This window comes from Salmo salar, chromosome 21 (genome assembly GCF_965601325.2).
Source record: "Salmo salar chromosome 21, fSalSal1, whole genome shotgun sequence".
Lineage (NCBI taxonomy): Eukaryota > Metazoa > Chordata > Actinopteri > Salmoniformes > Salmonidae > Salmo > Salmo salar.
The window spans coordinates 30,584,143-30,601,821 of NC_138311.1; the positions used below are offsets into that span (position 1 = coordinate 30,584,143).

The 17,679-nt window shown below is 41.5% G+C and overlaps 1 protein-coding gene across 1 annotated transcript; it reads right to left on the bottom strand.

The window, feature by feature from the left end:
• Positions 1–474: 474 nt before the first annotated feature.
• Positions 475–14,752, bottom strand: glra2 (glycine receptor, alpha 2). Its single transcript, XM_014164832.3, has 9 exons — positions 14,097–14,752; positions 13,325–13,452; positions 9,709–9,776; positions 8,074–8,297; positions 6,775–6,857; positions 6,526–6,669; positions 6,178–6,392; positions 4,927–5,076; positions 475–4,123 (listed from the first exon to the last, which is right to left on the bottom strand). The coding sequence occupies exons 1-9, from the start codon at positions 14,162–14,164 to the stop codon at positions 3,842–3,844; spliced, it is 1,362 nt and encodes a 453-aa protein (XP_014020307.1). The 5' UTR covers positions 14,165–14,752; the 3' UTR covers positions 475–3,841.
• Between the last annotated feature and the right edge of the window lie 2,927 nt (positions 14,753–17,679).

The following is a 17,679-nucleotide window of genomic DNA, read 5'->3' on the forward strand; positions in this document are numbered from 1 at the left end:
GCGCGACCTGGATAGAGAGAGAGCCCAGCCAGGCTTCAGCAGTCACCCTGAGTCATTGGCCAGGTAAGAAGAAAGGACAGTTGTTGTTTTTTCTCCTCTAACTTTGTCCCAAGTCACCATAGAGATGTCTGTGCGGTCTGTTTTACTAGATTTTTCTTGGTTGGTCTCTAATCGTTATTTATGGGTAATGATTCCCTGTTACCATCCCACTAGAAATATTGAACTCTGTAGTCTGCATCATACTTCTTCTTCTTCTAAAATGTGATCAGCTACTTCCATACGGTACACATCATGTGAAGTTCTGACAGTCTGTTTGAAGATGGGACAACACACTACCATGATGAGGGAGAGGGCATATGTGGTGCACACTCAACTTTATTGATGTACAGTTTCTTAAACAACCTTTTTCAGAAACAGCATTAGTTTCCCCTAGGACTTCTTTCAGCAGCGGTGGCAGAGTAGGGGGGGGGGGGGGGGGGGTCTTCCTGCGGTGCGCGGGGATGAGATCTTCTGGGGAATACATCTATACATCTACATTGCGCCGCTGCTAAATGCATATGGGGAAACACTGAGCATTCAAGAAAATACTTTCCTTGTAGTATGTCAGGAGTGCAAGGACCAATAGCTGCTCTATAGCATTGTGTTATGAGGATATCCTTCATAGTGGCAATACTGTATAGTATACAATGTTAACTGTAATACGTACTACCCAAAGAGGGAATGCATTCAGCAATCCTCAGAGGAATCTTAAGAAGTAGAATAGAAATCTCAGTTTTTATAAACATATCATCTGCCTTCATTACAATAAACGTTTCATTACAATTAAATCTACAAAAACGTACACCCCAACTCAAAATATTTATCTGTGATATAAACAAATGAATTGGCAAAAAGGGAATATTGAGTAGTGGGATATTGTCTGTGGGTCAGTAGTTTGTCATGTACCCTGTGTGGCATATATATTTAAGAATAAACAAGAAGAAAATGAAATGCAAAAGATGGAGTTTGAAAATAGCGATGATACGTTGAATAATGAATTAGATAAGATAACATGTATGTAATGATGATGACTTGATATAGAGTTGAAGTCGGAAGCTTACATACACCTTAACCAAATACATTTAAACTCAGTTTTTCACAATTCCTGACATTTAATCCTAGTAAAAATGCACTGTCTTAGGTCAGTTAGAATCACCACTTTATTTTAAGAATGTGAAATGTCAGAATAGTAGAGATAATTATTTATTTCAGCTTTTATTTCTTTCATCACATTCCCAGTGGGTCAGAAGTTTACATACACTCAATTAGTATTTGGTAGCATTGCCTTTAAATTGTTTAACTTGGGTCAAACGTTTCGGGTAGCCTTCCACAAGCATCCCACAATAAGTTGGGTGAATTTTGGCCCATTCCTCCTGACAGAGCTGGTGTAACTGAGTCAGGTTTGTAGGCCTTCTTGCTCGCACATGCTTTTTCAGTTCTGCCCACAAATGTTCTATAGGATAAGGTCAGGGCTTTGTGATGGCCACTCCAATACCTTGACCCTGTTGTCCTTAAGCCATTTTCCACAACTTTGGAAGTATGCTTGGGGTCATTGTCCATTTGGAAGACCCATTTGTGACCAAGCTTTAACTTCCTGACTGATGTCTTGAGATGTTGCTTCAATATATCCCCATAATTTTCCTGCCTCATGATGCCATCTATTTTGTGAAGTGCACCAGTCCCTCCTGTAGCAAAGCACCCCCACAACATGATGCTGCCACCCCCGTGCTTCACGGTTGGGATGGTGTTCTTCGCCTTGCAAGTCTCCCCCTTTTTCCTCCTAACAATATGATGGTTATTATGGCCAAACAGTTCTATGTTTGTTTCATCAGACCAGAGGACATTTCTCCAAAAAGTACGATCTTTGTCCCCATGAGCAGTTGCAAACCGTAGTCTGGCTTTTTTATGTCGGTTTTGGAGCAGTGGCTTCTTCCTTGCTGAGCGACCTTTCAGATTATGTCGACTAGTTTTACTGTGGATATAGATACTTTTGTACCTGTTTCCTCCAGCATTTTCACAAGGTCCTTTGCTGTTGTTCTGGGATTGATTTGCACTTTTCACACCAAAGTACGTTTATCTCTAGGAGACAGAACGCGTCTCCTTCCTGAGCGGTATGACGGCTGCGTGGTCCCATGGTGTTTATACTTGCGTACTATTGTTTGTACAGAAGAACGTGGTACCTTCAGGCATTTGGAAATTGCTCCCAAGGATGAACCAGACTTGTGGAGGTCTATAATTATTTTTCTGAGGTCTTGGCTTATTTCTTTGGATTTTCCCATGATGTCAAGCAAAGAGGCACTGAGTTTGAAGGTAGGCCTTGAAATACATCCACAGGTACACCTCAAATTGACTCAAATGATGTCATTTAGCCTATCAGAAGCTTCTAAATCATTTTCTGGAATTTTCCAAGCTGTTTAAAGGTACAGTCGACTTAGTGTATGTAAACTTCTGACCCACTGGAATTGTGATACAGTGAATTATACGTGAAATAATCTGTCTGTAAACAATTGTTGGAAAAATTACTTGTGTCATGCACAAAGTAGATGTCCTAACCGACTTGCCAAAACTATAATTTGTTAACAAGAAATTTGTGGAGTGGTTAAAAAACGAGTTTTAATGACTCCAACCTAAGTGTAACATTTACATTTACGTCATTTAGCATTCACCTTATGATATCCAGTGGAACAACCACTTTACAATAGTACATCTATATCATTTTTTTTTTGGGGGGGGGGGGTTAAACTTCCGGCTTCAACTGTATGTTGAAGGGGAGTGGAAAATACAAACCACCTCTAGGCAAAATTTTACTGAGTTTTAAATAAATAAGTGCATTCATTTCTGACAGACAGCTGAGCGAGAAGAGACGTTGCTTTGTGAAAGATAGGGAAGCCTACCATTTATCTCCAAATCCATGATATCTAAGGCTTTGGGTAGCTTATAAAAATGCAGTATCTAACTGTCAATCTGGATTTAATCTCTTCACACATGTAGGCCTTATAGAACGTGAGTGTGTGTGTTTGGTTTTACTATCCTTGAGGGGACCAGAACTCCTCACAAGGATAGTAAAACAAGGAAAATTCTATCAAGTGGGGACATTTTGCCGGTCCCCACAAGGAAAAAGCCTTTTTTAGTCTTAGTCTTGGGGTTAGGGTTAAGGTTAGAGTAAGGTTTAGGGTTAAGGGTTAGAGAAAATAGGATTTTGAATGGTAATCAATTGTTTGGTCCCCACAAGGATAGTGAAACGTGTGTGTGTGTATACATTGTGCTCTTTGCCTAATAAATAGAACTGCTGCTTGTAGAAACAGTGAGGAACTGCAGTACAATTGTATAAAACTGCTCTAAATCAACCTTCATATGAAAACCACACAAAAGTCTAACCCTAAAGCCCAGACTACTGCACATACAAATGCATGGAATGTTGCTCCATTGCAAGGTTGCACAAATGCAAAGGCAGTATTGTCTCATAAAATTTGGTCCACCTTTTTACATCATTGCTCTGTGCCTTGAGTAAAAGCCCAGTAGAATCTCCAGGATGCATTAACACATAGGAATATATCTGTGCCTCACCAATTGTTCACTTGTTCATCTAAAACATGTGTATTAGTCTATTTGATTTTGCTTGAACACCTATCAATTATCCCTGAAAGAACACCACCACCCCCAGCATCACTGTGCCTCTCCTCCATGTACAGTCCCACAACATAAAGTAGTCTCAATGCGCTGACCAATCATTTCTCATTCAGTAAGATTAGAGTGAGAGAAAGATGAGAGTTCCATAGGTAAATCCTGCCGGGCAGAGTGACTACCCTGACTGCATGCCAATGTCCTCATGCCTGATGACCTTGTATGTTATCCAGTAGAAGATGTTGAAGAGGAGGAAGGCCATAGGGAAGGCTGCTCGGGACACAGTGTCAATCCTCTTGGCCCTGTCCACAAACCTTTTCCTTATCACCTCTTTCTCTTTAGGGGTTGGTGGTGCTGGGCTGGGGTTTGGGACAGCATTTTTAACAGCCGACCCATCCTTCAGACACTGAGTCATGCCGTAACCAGAGAAATTGAAGCGGCCATCCCTCATGTCATCATCCTGGTGAAACAAAACAAAGGCAGAACCATGGTGAGTATGCTTCTGTTCAATGGAGAGAAAGAGTTTCAGACACACTCCCATGTGCACACACACTATGACATTGTGGTGTATGGCCAGTAGCCATGTTCTTGCGTCCTTTTCTTGGCCCGTGACTCAGGTGTTGTACCCTTTACCTGAGGATGCCTCCAGGCGACATCTACAGCTACTTCATTAACACTGGGGACACAGCTGAATGTCTCCCAGATACACCCTCCCTACCTACCTCCCTCCCTCTGCTGCAGCAGCAACAACAAGCTAACACACTTAGATAACCTTAGATAACCTGACACACTTCAGTCAACAAGTCTCTGACTGCCCTAAATGTTCATTCAGCCCAGTTTCATCATGTCACACTTCCTTTTGAAAGATACCATTCATATGTTCAGCCATGAGGCCCTGGGATTTGGTGTAGCAGTTACTGGCACCGCCTGCCTTTGGTGCATGTAAGCCTGTGTAAGCGAGGGATTGATCGAATCCTGGTCCCATATTGCATTTTCAACACACATTTTCTCAATCTTTCCTGTCTCTCCACATCTCTTCAATAGCAATTAAAAAATACTAGAGTGGAACTCCCACTCTTTAAAAATGGTTAATGAGTCTGGGCTTTGCAGTGACTGTTCTAAAGGCAATCCCACTGGGCACAGACATCAATTGAATGTCTATTCCACTTTGGTTCAATGTAATTTCATTGAAATGGAGTAGAAACAACATTGATTTAAGCAGTATGTGTCCAGTGGGATGCTCCTCAAGACTAGACTGTTTACCTTGTGAGTCCGCCTCTGTCTTCGCCTCAAGCGAAGTAAATCCTTCTGTTGCCTGGAAACAAAGTTAACCCCAGCATATTCCAGTAGGGCAGCGAATACAAACAGGAGACACACGGCCATCCAGATATCAATGGCCTTCACATAGGACACCTGTGACAAGAAACAAGCAAACAATAGTTTACTGGGACTGCATAATCCTTGTATGTCCTGGCGTCATGATGCATCGTTCAATTAACATTTCAATGGGATTATTATCTTCCCTCATTGTGCTTTGTTGATGTAAATTCTAAATCACTATAATTAGAGGGGTGGTATTTGCTAACAAGCGCTTTAAACTTTCAACGCTGAAATTGATATGAGTGATTTCAGCGATAGCACTGGAAGGAAATAATTGCTGCTTCAATTACCAAGGTAACATAAAGGTAACAGTAGCAGTTAGACTGAAGCCTTCATCTCCCAGCCGGATGTGAGATGGAGGCTAGAATCTGAAGGATGACCTCTTATTCGTCCTACAATGACCTCGTCTGTCTCTCAAAATGACAGGACATTTGCATGGAGAGAAAACAACTCAACGTTGTTGAGTGCTCTTTAGGCATGTTGAGCTTTTGTTGCTCTGAGTTGGGCCTCTCAAAGTCCTCTCTTAATATTTATCAGCGTTTCTTTCATGCGGGCCTCTTTGACGTGGCCGAGCCCTCCGTGGTTGAGCCCTCCGTGGTCATGTGCGGTCCAATGTGTAGGAAAATTATTGATCTTCAAGAGATGACTCACACTGGAGGCCTCTTGCTAGCGTAAGTGTGAATAGCAATTTAGTGTTTGACAGTGTACTGTCGCTGTGTATACACTACTGTTTAATTTAGTCATGTTATATCCCCACCTAAATCACTATTCTAACAAGTTAAATACATTTCTTAAATATATTGTGATAATGTAATGTTTAAAGGTCTTCTCTGTTTTGCAACTTATTGATTTTAAAAATGAAAAACTTCACAAATGCATTGATATTCGCTTGATATAAATCAATTGATTGCTTATCTATTGCCCTAGGCCACTTGAATCAGAACCCAATACTCAAAATTCAGGGAAGCATAGAGACTTCAACCTTAGGCATATTTACATTTCATGAGCAGTATCTGAGTTGTACGACTTCGAAAATGAGTAGGCAATGGAAGATTGATTGATCTGAACATGGCCCAGTATCCCTTTCTCCTCCATCAGATTGTCCACTCACCCTGCTTGGGTTAACAGGATTACCTTAGGAAGGGAGGCTCTGGAGCCAGAGCTCTGGGTTGTCATGGTGAGAACAGTGGTGATGCCCAGCGCTACCCTAGCGGGCGCGGCGTCCATGTTGATCCAGAAGGAGACCCAGGAGAGGATGACAATGAGGAGGCTGGGGATGTACATCTGGATCAGGTAGTAACCCATCTGTCTCTCCAAGTGGAACTTCACCTCAATGCAGGTGAATTTACCTGGAGAACAAAACACACTGACACCTCAGATCAGGGACGGTGTGGTGAGAGGTGTGGTGTGTGTGCGTGAGAATGTCTTTGTGTGTGGTGTGTGTGTGTACAGTATGTGTGTGTGTGTGTGTGGTTCTCTGACCGGTGTTGTAGCTTTTGGTACAGTATCCCAGCTCCTTCTCATCTCTCATGATGAACTGGGGGAGGGTCAGCCCAGCGGCCACCTGCACAGGATTTTTGTCCTTGCTCTCCCACTCAAAGATCAAATCATTCATGGTGTAGCCAACTGAGGAATGAATGAACACAGCAAAGATGTTTGAGATGTTATTGCATTTTTACAAACCATATTGCATGTGCTTTACCATGTGGGATGTAAGGAGCAGTCACTTACAGCTCTCCAGTTGCATGGTACAGATCTGCATGTCCATGGGAAAGTTCTTCAGATCCATCGGACAAGATAGAATGAGAGTCAACCTTTGAAGAAGAGACATGTAAAGGTAAGGAGTCAACTGTGCAGGCATTCTTTGTGAATGTACAAATAAATGATATAAATTATGTATATACTGGCTTATTGCATTATCGTGTCCTATACCTCACTCAATACATGCATGTAATGTAAAAGTAAAAATCTTATATGGAACCTAATGTTTACTGTTTCAAGATTTAAATAAAAGCTCCCTACAATGTATGCCTACTGTGTTCAGTATGTGATAAACATATGCTCCTCTCCTGCAGTCAATGCTCTTTCTCCTTCCCCTCTGAGAGCCTCCTCCTCCCACACAGCATGTGGGATTCCCTTCAGCAGGTTCTTATCACACTTTCATTACTGGACAGTTATTGCGTCTGAGATGTATTGTCGTCTGCAGTCTGCTCTCTCTCTCATCTCTTCTCTCATGAATGGAGCGAGCGGCTAACCACCTTTCATCTGTTCTCTCAGAACCCCCTGCCTCCCGCCACACCTGGGCTCCCTCGCCTGAATCAGCTCTCCAAATGGACAAAATTGAGCTGCATTATTCCGCTGCCTTGAGGTTTAAATCTGAGGCTGAGTTGTGTGACTGAAGTGATATTGAAATGAAATGAAATGTAATGTAATGTAAGTGTAGTAGTGATTTTTGTAGGAGGAGGCTATTGTATGAAGGTTACCCATGTCTCATCTACTACGAGTGGGCTGCATCTACTGCGAAGTGATTCCATCTTACTGATTCCATGCAACGCTAGGGATGAAGCAAATGCCCAATGGAAATGAATAGCCTACATGAGCGGCTTTTTTTCCATACTCCGTCCCTGAACGTATTCTAAACATCTTTAGAGAAAAATTCCCTGTAGCCTTTGGCTACTCTAGTAGTTTGTGTTTCTATGGAGACTCTTAGTGGAGACCATATTGCAGCCAATTCCTCCAGGTAAAGGAATGCTTTATTGAGATGAATCCCATGAAACCAGAGAGGTAGTCTTTGATGTTTCTTACAAAAGTAATTACATGTGCGTTAAAGGGCTTGGAAGTAGACTAACATTAAAGGGAATCTTTGACTCTCTGCTGAAATCTCACTGGATTTGAATATTTTCTTTGTTTGGTCGTTTCCAACAGGAAATGTTTTGCGTGACCTTGTTCTACATCTCTCCAGCCTATTTCACTTATTTCCCCCAATCAATAGAGTTGAGTCCACCATTCAATGCATGCCCCACATCTGACCTGATACTGTACAGGACGGTACCATCTTTGAAGACCCTCAGGAGCTTGTTGTCTGTGGTGACATCATGGAAGTTGGCGCCTTTCTCATTGGCAAAGAACAGGTCAGGTTTCCAGATAGAATCCAACATGGACGGATCCAGGTCCAGAGAGGAGTCTGGGTATTTGCTGTACGCCAGCCGAGGGTCTCTCCACTTCTGTCGCAGGAAGATGTTCACTCTGTAATCCTTGAGGAAATAGTGAAATCAGCTTCAGAATTGCTTTATTTTGACATATAAACTACTTTTGTCTATCTCCATTAAATATACAGTACTCTACTTTTGATGACTAGAATATGTTGTGTCATAGTGAATACAATGACTGGTCACTTACTCATGAAAACATTATTTTGCTGTGGACTTTTACATATTTAGAATGATAGCGCTACTAATACAAAACAACATTATCCTCTTAATATGTAGGCCAAATGCCTGCCTCAGGTTTTTGGTTCCATCGTAGTGACATGCAGTATTACATTTGGCACTAAGGCGCTAATATTGCACCAGTGATACTAATAGTAATATCAATGGTAATAGAATACTGACACTGTGGGACTACCACAACCTTAACTAGAGAAATTTCTCAATTAAATGTTTTACATAGAATTATAATATGATAAATAATAGCATGAATGAATGGATGCAATACATGGATTTCAATGCATATATGTATGTTTGTAAATCACCACGCAATACCATCATCTAACATCCAAATGACATTTTAAGAGTAGATACAAATTTGTTGAAAAGAGCCATCAAAGAATTGCAGCCATCAGTCTAACTTAGTTACTTGCTCCATATGATCAGTTTCCTCTGTTATTGCTGAAGTGCCATAATAGGAGATAGATGATGTTTGGGTGACCCAGAAAGTACATTACAGTTTGAAGATGCATTTAGTATTGAATCATGCAGGTTTTAAGAAGCTAAATTGATTGCAGATGAACAGACCGTATCAGATGAGATGCCTTTTCTCTCCCTTTCAGAACAGACCTATTTGGTAGGCAGTAGTGTATTTGCGGTCAACAGTCTATTGGCAGTCCCAGATGTGTATGCTTATGTGTGACAAGTTATTGAACAACTGTGGGCAACTGTTTGAACCACAGCTCAGCTGGCAAAGACTGTCATTGCGATATAACTATTGAATGGGATCTCAATGCGTATTCCAGGTTTGCTATTGTTTACCCCTTGGGCAGTTGGATGTCTTCAGATATTACACCCGATCAATCTGCTTAAATCTCACACCTACAGCTATTGGCTGCAATTAAAGTGAATTATGTGCTTGCATTCACTGTGTCAATTATTAAAACGGAACTAATTTAACACATGCACAAGGGAGTGTCATGGGAATAGCAATCCAATATTGCCTTGAGTATAGTGTGCTATACTTGCCCCCTGGAGCTGCCAATAGACTAAGGGGATGGGACAAAGTGAATCATCGCACTTGAAGAAGCAAACGTTGAAAACATCCATAAACTAAAAGGAAAATTAGCTCATGAACAGTAAAGAAATTATTTGGATTGGATGATTTAAATCTTAAACTCCAGAGGAGAAAAATAGCCAGGCTGTAGACAACATGACCAAGCACAACACTCCAACTCACCATTGTAGTTTCTGCTATAGAACCAAAGCTGTTGATAAATATGTTGCAGGTAACATTAACTGGGGGACCTGCAGGTTGGAGGACAGATAGCACATTGACATGTTTGACAGGGAAGAGGTAAAGCAAGAAGACGTTCGGGACACTTACCATGCTGGTCTCTGTGACCGAGCCCAAAGCTGTTGATAAAAATATTGCATGTTTACATGGGACCTGTGAAATGGAGTGAGAATGAGGTGACAAGAAAAAGCCCTTAATTATCATGTGCAATCTGCACAGGGTGCTTTAGCAAATAGAGGTGAGGAAGGTTGAGGAAGATAGTGGTGCAAAATCTGTTGGACGTAACTTGAGTGTAATAAATGTATCACCAAAATATGGGCTGTATGTATTTCTGTCAACATAAGAAAGGCATGTTGTTCTCCTAAGCACGCCATGCAAGTCATAAAGCCACAGATAGTTGTTGACTAATCTCATCACCAAGTGTTTGTCTTCAAAAGCAGGCCTGGTACAGTAATAAGACCAGGTTAAAAATGGTGGGATCATTATTCAACAAACAGTGGTATCATTCAGAAATACTGACTAAATTCAAAAGTATGGTGCCTGGTAAGTGGGGCTAGTCATTGACTAAATCAATAAGGATGACAAGGAATGTTTTACTGGATGGGGTTAAAGGAAAGACAAAAACACATGCTGAAAGACAAACCGAGAGACACGTTGACACACACATATACACACACACACATATACACACACACACATATACACACACACATATATACACACACACATATACACACACACACATATACACACACACACATATACACACACACACACACATATACACACACACACATATACACACACACACACATACACACACACACACACATATACACACACACACATATACACACACACACATATACACACACACACACATATACACACACACATATACACACACACACATATACACACGGGCATTAAACAGTGGCACATGCAAACAGAACAGTTCATTTAGTGTCACAAGCATTATGCTAATATCTTTGAGGACTGGTTGCAGAATGACTGGTAAATACATTAACAATGGGAACATTTTTTTAGGAAATAGTAAACCCTATGTCATCTCAAAGCCCTTCACTGACATGAGTTCTCCAAGCAGCCTTTCTGACGAGAGTTTTTCCCAAGCAGCCTTTCTGACATGACTTTTCCAAGCAGCCTTTCTGACATGAGTTCTCCAAGCAGCCTTTCTGACATGACTTCTCCAAGCAGCCTTTCTGACATGAGTTCTCCAAGCAGCCTTTCTGACATGACTTCTCCAAGCAGCCTTTCTGACATGAGTTCTCCAAGCAGCCTTTCTGACATGAGTTCCCCAAGCAGCCTTTCTGACATGAGTTGCCAAGCAGCCTTTCTGACATGAGTTTGCCAAGCAGCCTTTCTGACATGAGTTCTTCAAGCAGCCTTTCTGACATGAGTTCCCCAAGCAGCCTTTCTGACATGAGTTCTCCAAGCAGCCTTTCTGACATGACTTCTCCAAGCAGCCTTTCTGACATGAGTTGCCAAGCAGCCTTTCTGACATGACTTCTCCAAGCAGCCTTTCTGACATGACTTCTCCAAGCAGCCTTTCTGACATGACTTTCCCAAGCAGCCTTTCTGACATGACTTCTCCAAGCAGCCTTTCTGACATGACTTCTCCAAGTAGCCTTTCTGACATGACTTCGCCAAGCAGCCTTTCTGACATGACTTCTCCAAGCAGCCTTTCTGACATGACTTTCCCAAGCAGCCTTTCTGACATGACTTCACCAAGCAGCCTCAGACAGCAATGACCCTTTAAAGCAGCGCCAAATCTTGGTCTCTGTGTTAAGATGTGAGCACAGTGCCCTTCCCCTGTGTATTCCTCATCAATATTCAATGTGACGTGGTGGTATTAATATTTGCCTCTGTTTGTAGTCGGGCAACTACATTTAACGTCAGTAACAGAACATTTTTACGGAATAATTCTGCACAACAACCTCGGCAAGGAAATGTAGGTCAGGCTCCAGCAGCACTGTGGGGAATAGTTGTGACACAGTATGGTTTGTAAGTGATAAACTAGCATCATCTATGTATATCCCTGTATACTGTACATGGATGTGCAAATGTACTGTAAGTGTGTGTGCGTGCGTGCGCGCGCATGTGTTAGTGTGGTATTACACCTCATTAGACTGGAATTCTCTATCTGCCAGAGACTCTGTCCATCATTTTACCAGACAAGGTAAGATCATGTTTTTCCCTCCAGACTTTTTTTCACCTCTACTCCAGCATTCTCCCATGTCCATATACTGACTAAAATTGTTTCTACTTTTCAGAACAGACAAATCTTCCCCTGATCTTAAGTCAATTTCTGAGGTTTTGTCTACACTTGTTTTCCATTCTCCCAGACGGAGTGGATAGATCTGGGCCAATGTTTCTGGGTTGAGGCTAAGTCTTGCTGACCAATCTCAGACTGGGTTTCCTGTGCTACTCTCCTCACAGTGGCCTTCTCTTCAGCATTGTTCCACCACTAGTCTCCCAGCCCTCCTGACCCAGCCTGCCTGCCTCCCTGTCTGGGGTGTGCCCCTGTCTGCCGTTGACATTTATTGTCATGAATCTTGCACTGGAGGAAGAACTGAGCATTTTCCACTATATGAGCCAGCTGCAAAGTCAAAATTGGCTATATTGTAAAAATAATGAAAACAAAAATGTAAGGTTAGGCATTAGGCTTAGCAGTGTGGTTAAGGTTAGGTTTAAATTAATTGTATGACTTTGTGGTTGTGCTAGCTAGTTAACCACTCTGCAGAGCTGCCTCCAGGGCAAGATTCATGACAATAAATGCCAACCTGCTCCCTGAGCCCCACCAATAAGTTCCCTTCCCTCTCCTTACTCAGCTCCATCACAGTGACAGATGCTGTGTCTCTCCCCCTCACCACAACACAACAATAGAGGAACTCAACAGCCCACAGTCTAGCCAGAGGGAACCCATCCCTCATCTGTGGCTGTCACTGTGGCACCACCGTTGGTTTGGGGCCCACATCTATAACTTTAAGCTCATTATTGTTTTTCTAGTGTTGAATACTGATGGTAAATATAGCTGTTGCACACTATAAATGATAATTGAGGAAATAGCTATCGTTATTGGGTGTTGTGATGGTGGGCTGAGATACAAAACGATATCCAGCCTACTGCTTGGTTCTGGTGTGAGCCCTTCATGTTTGATAGCTCAATCCCATAAGTCCTACAGGGATGAGGATGTCACTGTCTACCGGTGTGATTGATAGCCATTCTTCTTTAAATATTTAATTGGTGGGTTTCATCAATAGACAAGTACATCATTCATGTTCATAATGGGCCTTATTGACTATTGAGGGGGTTTTAAGTTGAGAATGTATACATTGTTCAAAATATGCCCTATTGACTGTTGAGGGTGTGTACAGTTGAGAATGTCTACACCTACATCATTATATGTAAGGGATGTCAATACTTTAGTAAATTAAATATAGCCATATAGCTGGATACACTGATAATCCCAGATGCATTTTATGCAGAGGTTTTGTAATCCACACTAAACAAGTCATAAGAAAGTCAAATAAAAACCAACCTTTGAAGTTTGGTCTTATTCGTGCATCATAACCCGATGTTCTACCCATCAATGAGTCCAGAAAGTCTGAGGGAGACAAGTTAGTAGTAGATCCTGATCTGGACTCATGCTCCTTGGCATCCACTACCCTGTGAGAAACAAATGAAAAACACCTACTTAGTCCAAAGTGTGGTGAAAACACTTATATTTAAACACAACCAAATATGATCCTGGCCTGAATAGGTATGGAGTGAAACACAAATGCGATTCAAATTATTCTATGATTACGAAGAATTACAATAGTGTGGAACACCTTGGCAGACAAGGTGTGCATTAAGTCTCTTGTCACTGTAATGGAGAATTGGCATCGTGACTCTCCTCATTGTATACATATAGGCTATGCACATTTTGAAATAAATCACTCCGGCATAGGCTACTATAATTTCACAACGTTTTGACAACGCCCACAGAGTTAAAGGCAGTGATTAGCTTGGCTACACATCCTAAGCTATATTTTCAGTCCAATGACTGAACATTAAAGCTGTATGATTTCTACCTTCCATTAGTAACATTGGAACTTTGAGGTCCATGAGGAAATAATGTGTTCATTTTAGGTAGGTTCAAATTCAATTTCCTAAACTTTGTTTTAATGGCAACGCACGTTGCCTTTTCAAACAATTAACATTACAGTTGAATAGACTACATATACATACATCCAAGAAAGTATCTAATTCGATTTGGAATAGTTTTATTTGTTTATGTTAAATGGCCAATAACGTAGCCATTCACCTACCTGCTGTTGTTGGTCTCCATTAAACATGCAAATAAAGCAGTCAAGACTTTGATAAAGGGGCGATTCATTCCTCTTGATTTTTTATTTCTTCACTTCTTTATTTCTTCCATATGTGAATGCTGGTCAAACACACAATCCAAGCAGCAGTATCGCTTTATTTCTGACCAAAGCGCAGTTGGGTGTTCTCGTGGCACACAGAGAATACGCAGGTGGCATTCCAGTCCGTAGGATCATAGTTTAGTTTGATGAAACACTGGTTCCCAGAATCATAAATTCTGAGTCATTGCCACCAAAAAATAACCTGTAAAAAAAAACGTCGTGAGGTGATACAATTCGCCGAGCCGTCAAAGAGGCGTTCTCACTTGCATTCAAAAACTCACTGAAAACAGATGTATGTTCTCAAAAACATATAGCGGTGTTGAAGCATAATCTTTCCTTGCGTTGAAGACTGTCCACTGCTGGAATGGAGACAAGTGGACGCCTCTTCAGATTCAGCACTTGGATAGCTCCCGTTACCTTTGCGCGCAAGCGCACCATTAAGAACTGGACGACGCGAGTGGATTTTCAATATGTCAAATAAATGAGGAATACAACATTTTAAAAATAAATTCAAACTAGCGTTGTTAATGATCCAAATTCCTGTGTTTCGAGTAAAATTCCCCTGAAAGCTGTCCATAAAAAGGTATGGATATGGAAGTGCTCAGGTCAGGAGGGACTGCACACAGATGTTGTGTGCCAGAACATCTTGTTGTCAGACAATAGTTTTCTAGAATGTTTCATCACCTGACACTGGCTGGCTGGCTGCAACCTGGTCTCAGAGCACTTCATATTATTCTGTAAGTAAATCTGAGACACTCCATTTAGTTTGATATATTACGTTTCATGTGGTATGTATTAATATGTGGATGTCCATCACCCATTTCGTATGATATTATATGAATTACAATTCATATTATAAGGTAAGAATTTGCAAAAAGTACTATATGTTACGAATTGTAGCTAGCTGGCTAACGTTAGTAAGCAGTTGCTTATCAACAGATAGTTTGTTGATAGTATAACCATCTGTAGATCACCTATACGGGACTATCTGAATAAAGTGTGACCCAAATGACTAATGTTTTCCAATGGAGACACACATACGGCAATTAACCACCTAGAAAAGAGAGAAAAACAGCATCCTCTGTGAGCAGTAACAGGTACACTAACAACGCTTAGGTTGGTGCTGCAAAACCAGCACCAACCAGAGTCTAAATGGATTGCACTATAAACCAGGCAATGTAAAATCCTCAATTCTACATAGAGCAGCAAGCAACAGCGGCCAATCTCACTTGTATCTGGGCAGTTTTATGAAAGAGAGGCTTGTCCTGCATTGTGCCTTATTTTAATGGCAATAGGAAGTCCTGGGAGAGTGAAAGAGACAGCTCTAGTCGGGGATTAGGGTGTTTTATTATTGTTAAACCCACAGATGGATACATCTCTCTTTCCTTTTGGTGACGTGCAGAATGGGATCTCAATTCCTTAATTATCTGACGGTTATCTGATCCACCTGCCCAAAGGTCCTTACTGATGGGATCTAATGACCAGTTGGAGTGGGGACTGGAGGTTGGAACATGGTCAAGCCAATTGTAGCTGTCTTTGGACTCGGAGTGACTACGGACGGGGTCAGTGTGTCTTGATCCTCTATACATTGTCTCATTACTTATTCATCATACATCCTGTCTGGGTTTATTTAATGAGATATGAGAAGAGTTTCTGGTTGATCGGTGAAACCTTCTCTAAGATAACGTTTGCCAAGATGAGGGTTTCTCAATAGGGATGTTAAGAGATTTTTCTGGGATCTGAGGCAAGATCTGTTTTGGTGTATGTGTTGTGTACAAAAGTCTTCCTACTCATGGAAAACAGGATGGAAACTATTGCAGCTCATTACAATAGGCCAAGGCTACTTTAATAAAGATTGGGAAACACCCCTGGGCTGCATGTTTTGGTTTTTGCCCTAGCACTACATAGCTGATTCAAATTACCAACTCATCATCATGATTTGATTGTTTGAATCAGTTGTGTAGTGCTAAGGCAAAAAACTAAACGTGCACCCAGGGGGGGCCCCAGGACCAACTTTGGGAAACCCTGACCTAGATGATTCAATATTGGTCTGATGATTCAAAACATACTACATTTTTTCCTCTACATTTTCTCATAAAAAATATAACTTTTTTAATGGCTGTGACTGGAAGGTTTATGTATTGTATACTCTGTAGTGCAAATAAAACTGATTCATCCATTGAAAGTCTGTTAACCTTTCGGTGCCATTGGGGAATAGAGCATGTCAATTCGCAGGCGCTCTAATGAAAAAGAAACGACACACCTCAAACCAGAGCGAGTCATACATCCTGTAGCATGAGATCCAATGTGACACTTGCAATTTGGTTCATAGAATTAAACAGGGGAGGAGAGGAGGAGGAGGAAGATGGAGTGGATTATTTCCTCCTGGGCCTCAGACAGTCTCTCACAGCAGAACAGCACAGCAGAGGAGCTTGAAGCTGAGCCAGTCAGTAACAGAGTGCCAGACTGAGGAGTAATATTGCCCCCAAGCATGTCACAGCATTCAGCCATGTGTTGTACCAAGAAGTAATCTCACACAGCCTATGGATGGCTTGACATGAATGAGAGAGAGAGACGTTTTCACACTGTTGTTGTTATTGTTGTTGTGTCTCCCTGTGTGCTCTCCAGCCTTCCCAAGTGGAATGAACATCATTCATGCCTTTCGACCATGATGATAAGGCACTTGCAGCCTCCTAAATGGCTTACACAGTTTGAATTCAGGACAGGTCCATGCTCTTATATAAATACTTAAGAAATGAGCAACGCTAAATATCTACATCGGATTTGATATGTCAATCTCACTCGTGTGTGTGTGTGTGTGTGTGTGTGTGTGTGTGTGTGTGTGTGTGTGTGTGTGTGTGTGTGTGTGTGTGTGTGTGTGTGTGTGTGTGTGTGTGTGTGTGCGTGTGTGACTGTGAGTGTGAGTGAGTGCGTCTCTCTGTCAGTCAGTCAGTTATCCCCTTATCCCCTGGCTCCCTCTGGGTGGCCAACCTTTCAGCATTTACAGTGATGTGCCTCTGAAATCTGTTTCCAGGGCAACCGGGGCACCAAATACATTCCCAGAGGCATCTTGCTGGTGTGCCGTTTGTTTATACTATTCATATCTGAGAGACAATTTATCCACTCCTACTTACAATATATGAATATGCTAACTGAAAAAGACGGTGAATGACAAAGGGAAAATGTATTCAGTGACAAACGATTTTCGAAAAGATTAATTGAATAACCTCACATTGTCCTTATTAATACATGCTGTTTTATCCAACCTGGACTCAGGAGTAGATGTAACATAGTAAAAGTAAATCTGTCCCCCTCCATTTAGTGTGATATGAAAAGTTTCATATGGTATGATATATTACGAATTCCAATTTCTTGTGGCTAACATTAGGAAGGTAGCTGACGTTATCTAGGTGGCTAACGTTATCTAGTGTTAGGGTAAGGGTTAAGTTTAGGGTTAGGATAATGGTTAGGGTTAGGGTTAGTG

Bases quoted from the DNA above. Each gene is read 5' to 3' on its own strand.
- glra2 (XM_014164832.3), bottom strand. From the start codon at position 14,164: ATGAATCGCCCCTTTATCAAAGTCTTGACTGCTTTATTTGCATGTTTA. The intron at 13,453-14,096 runs GTAGGTGAATGG...TGTTTCTCACAG, and splicing joins ATGGAGACCAACAACAGCAG to GGTAGTGGATGCCAAGGAGC. The intron at 8,298-9,708 runs GTGAGTTGGAGT...TATTTCCTCAAG, and splicing joins CTATAGCAGAAACTACAATG to GATTACAGAGTGAACATCTT.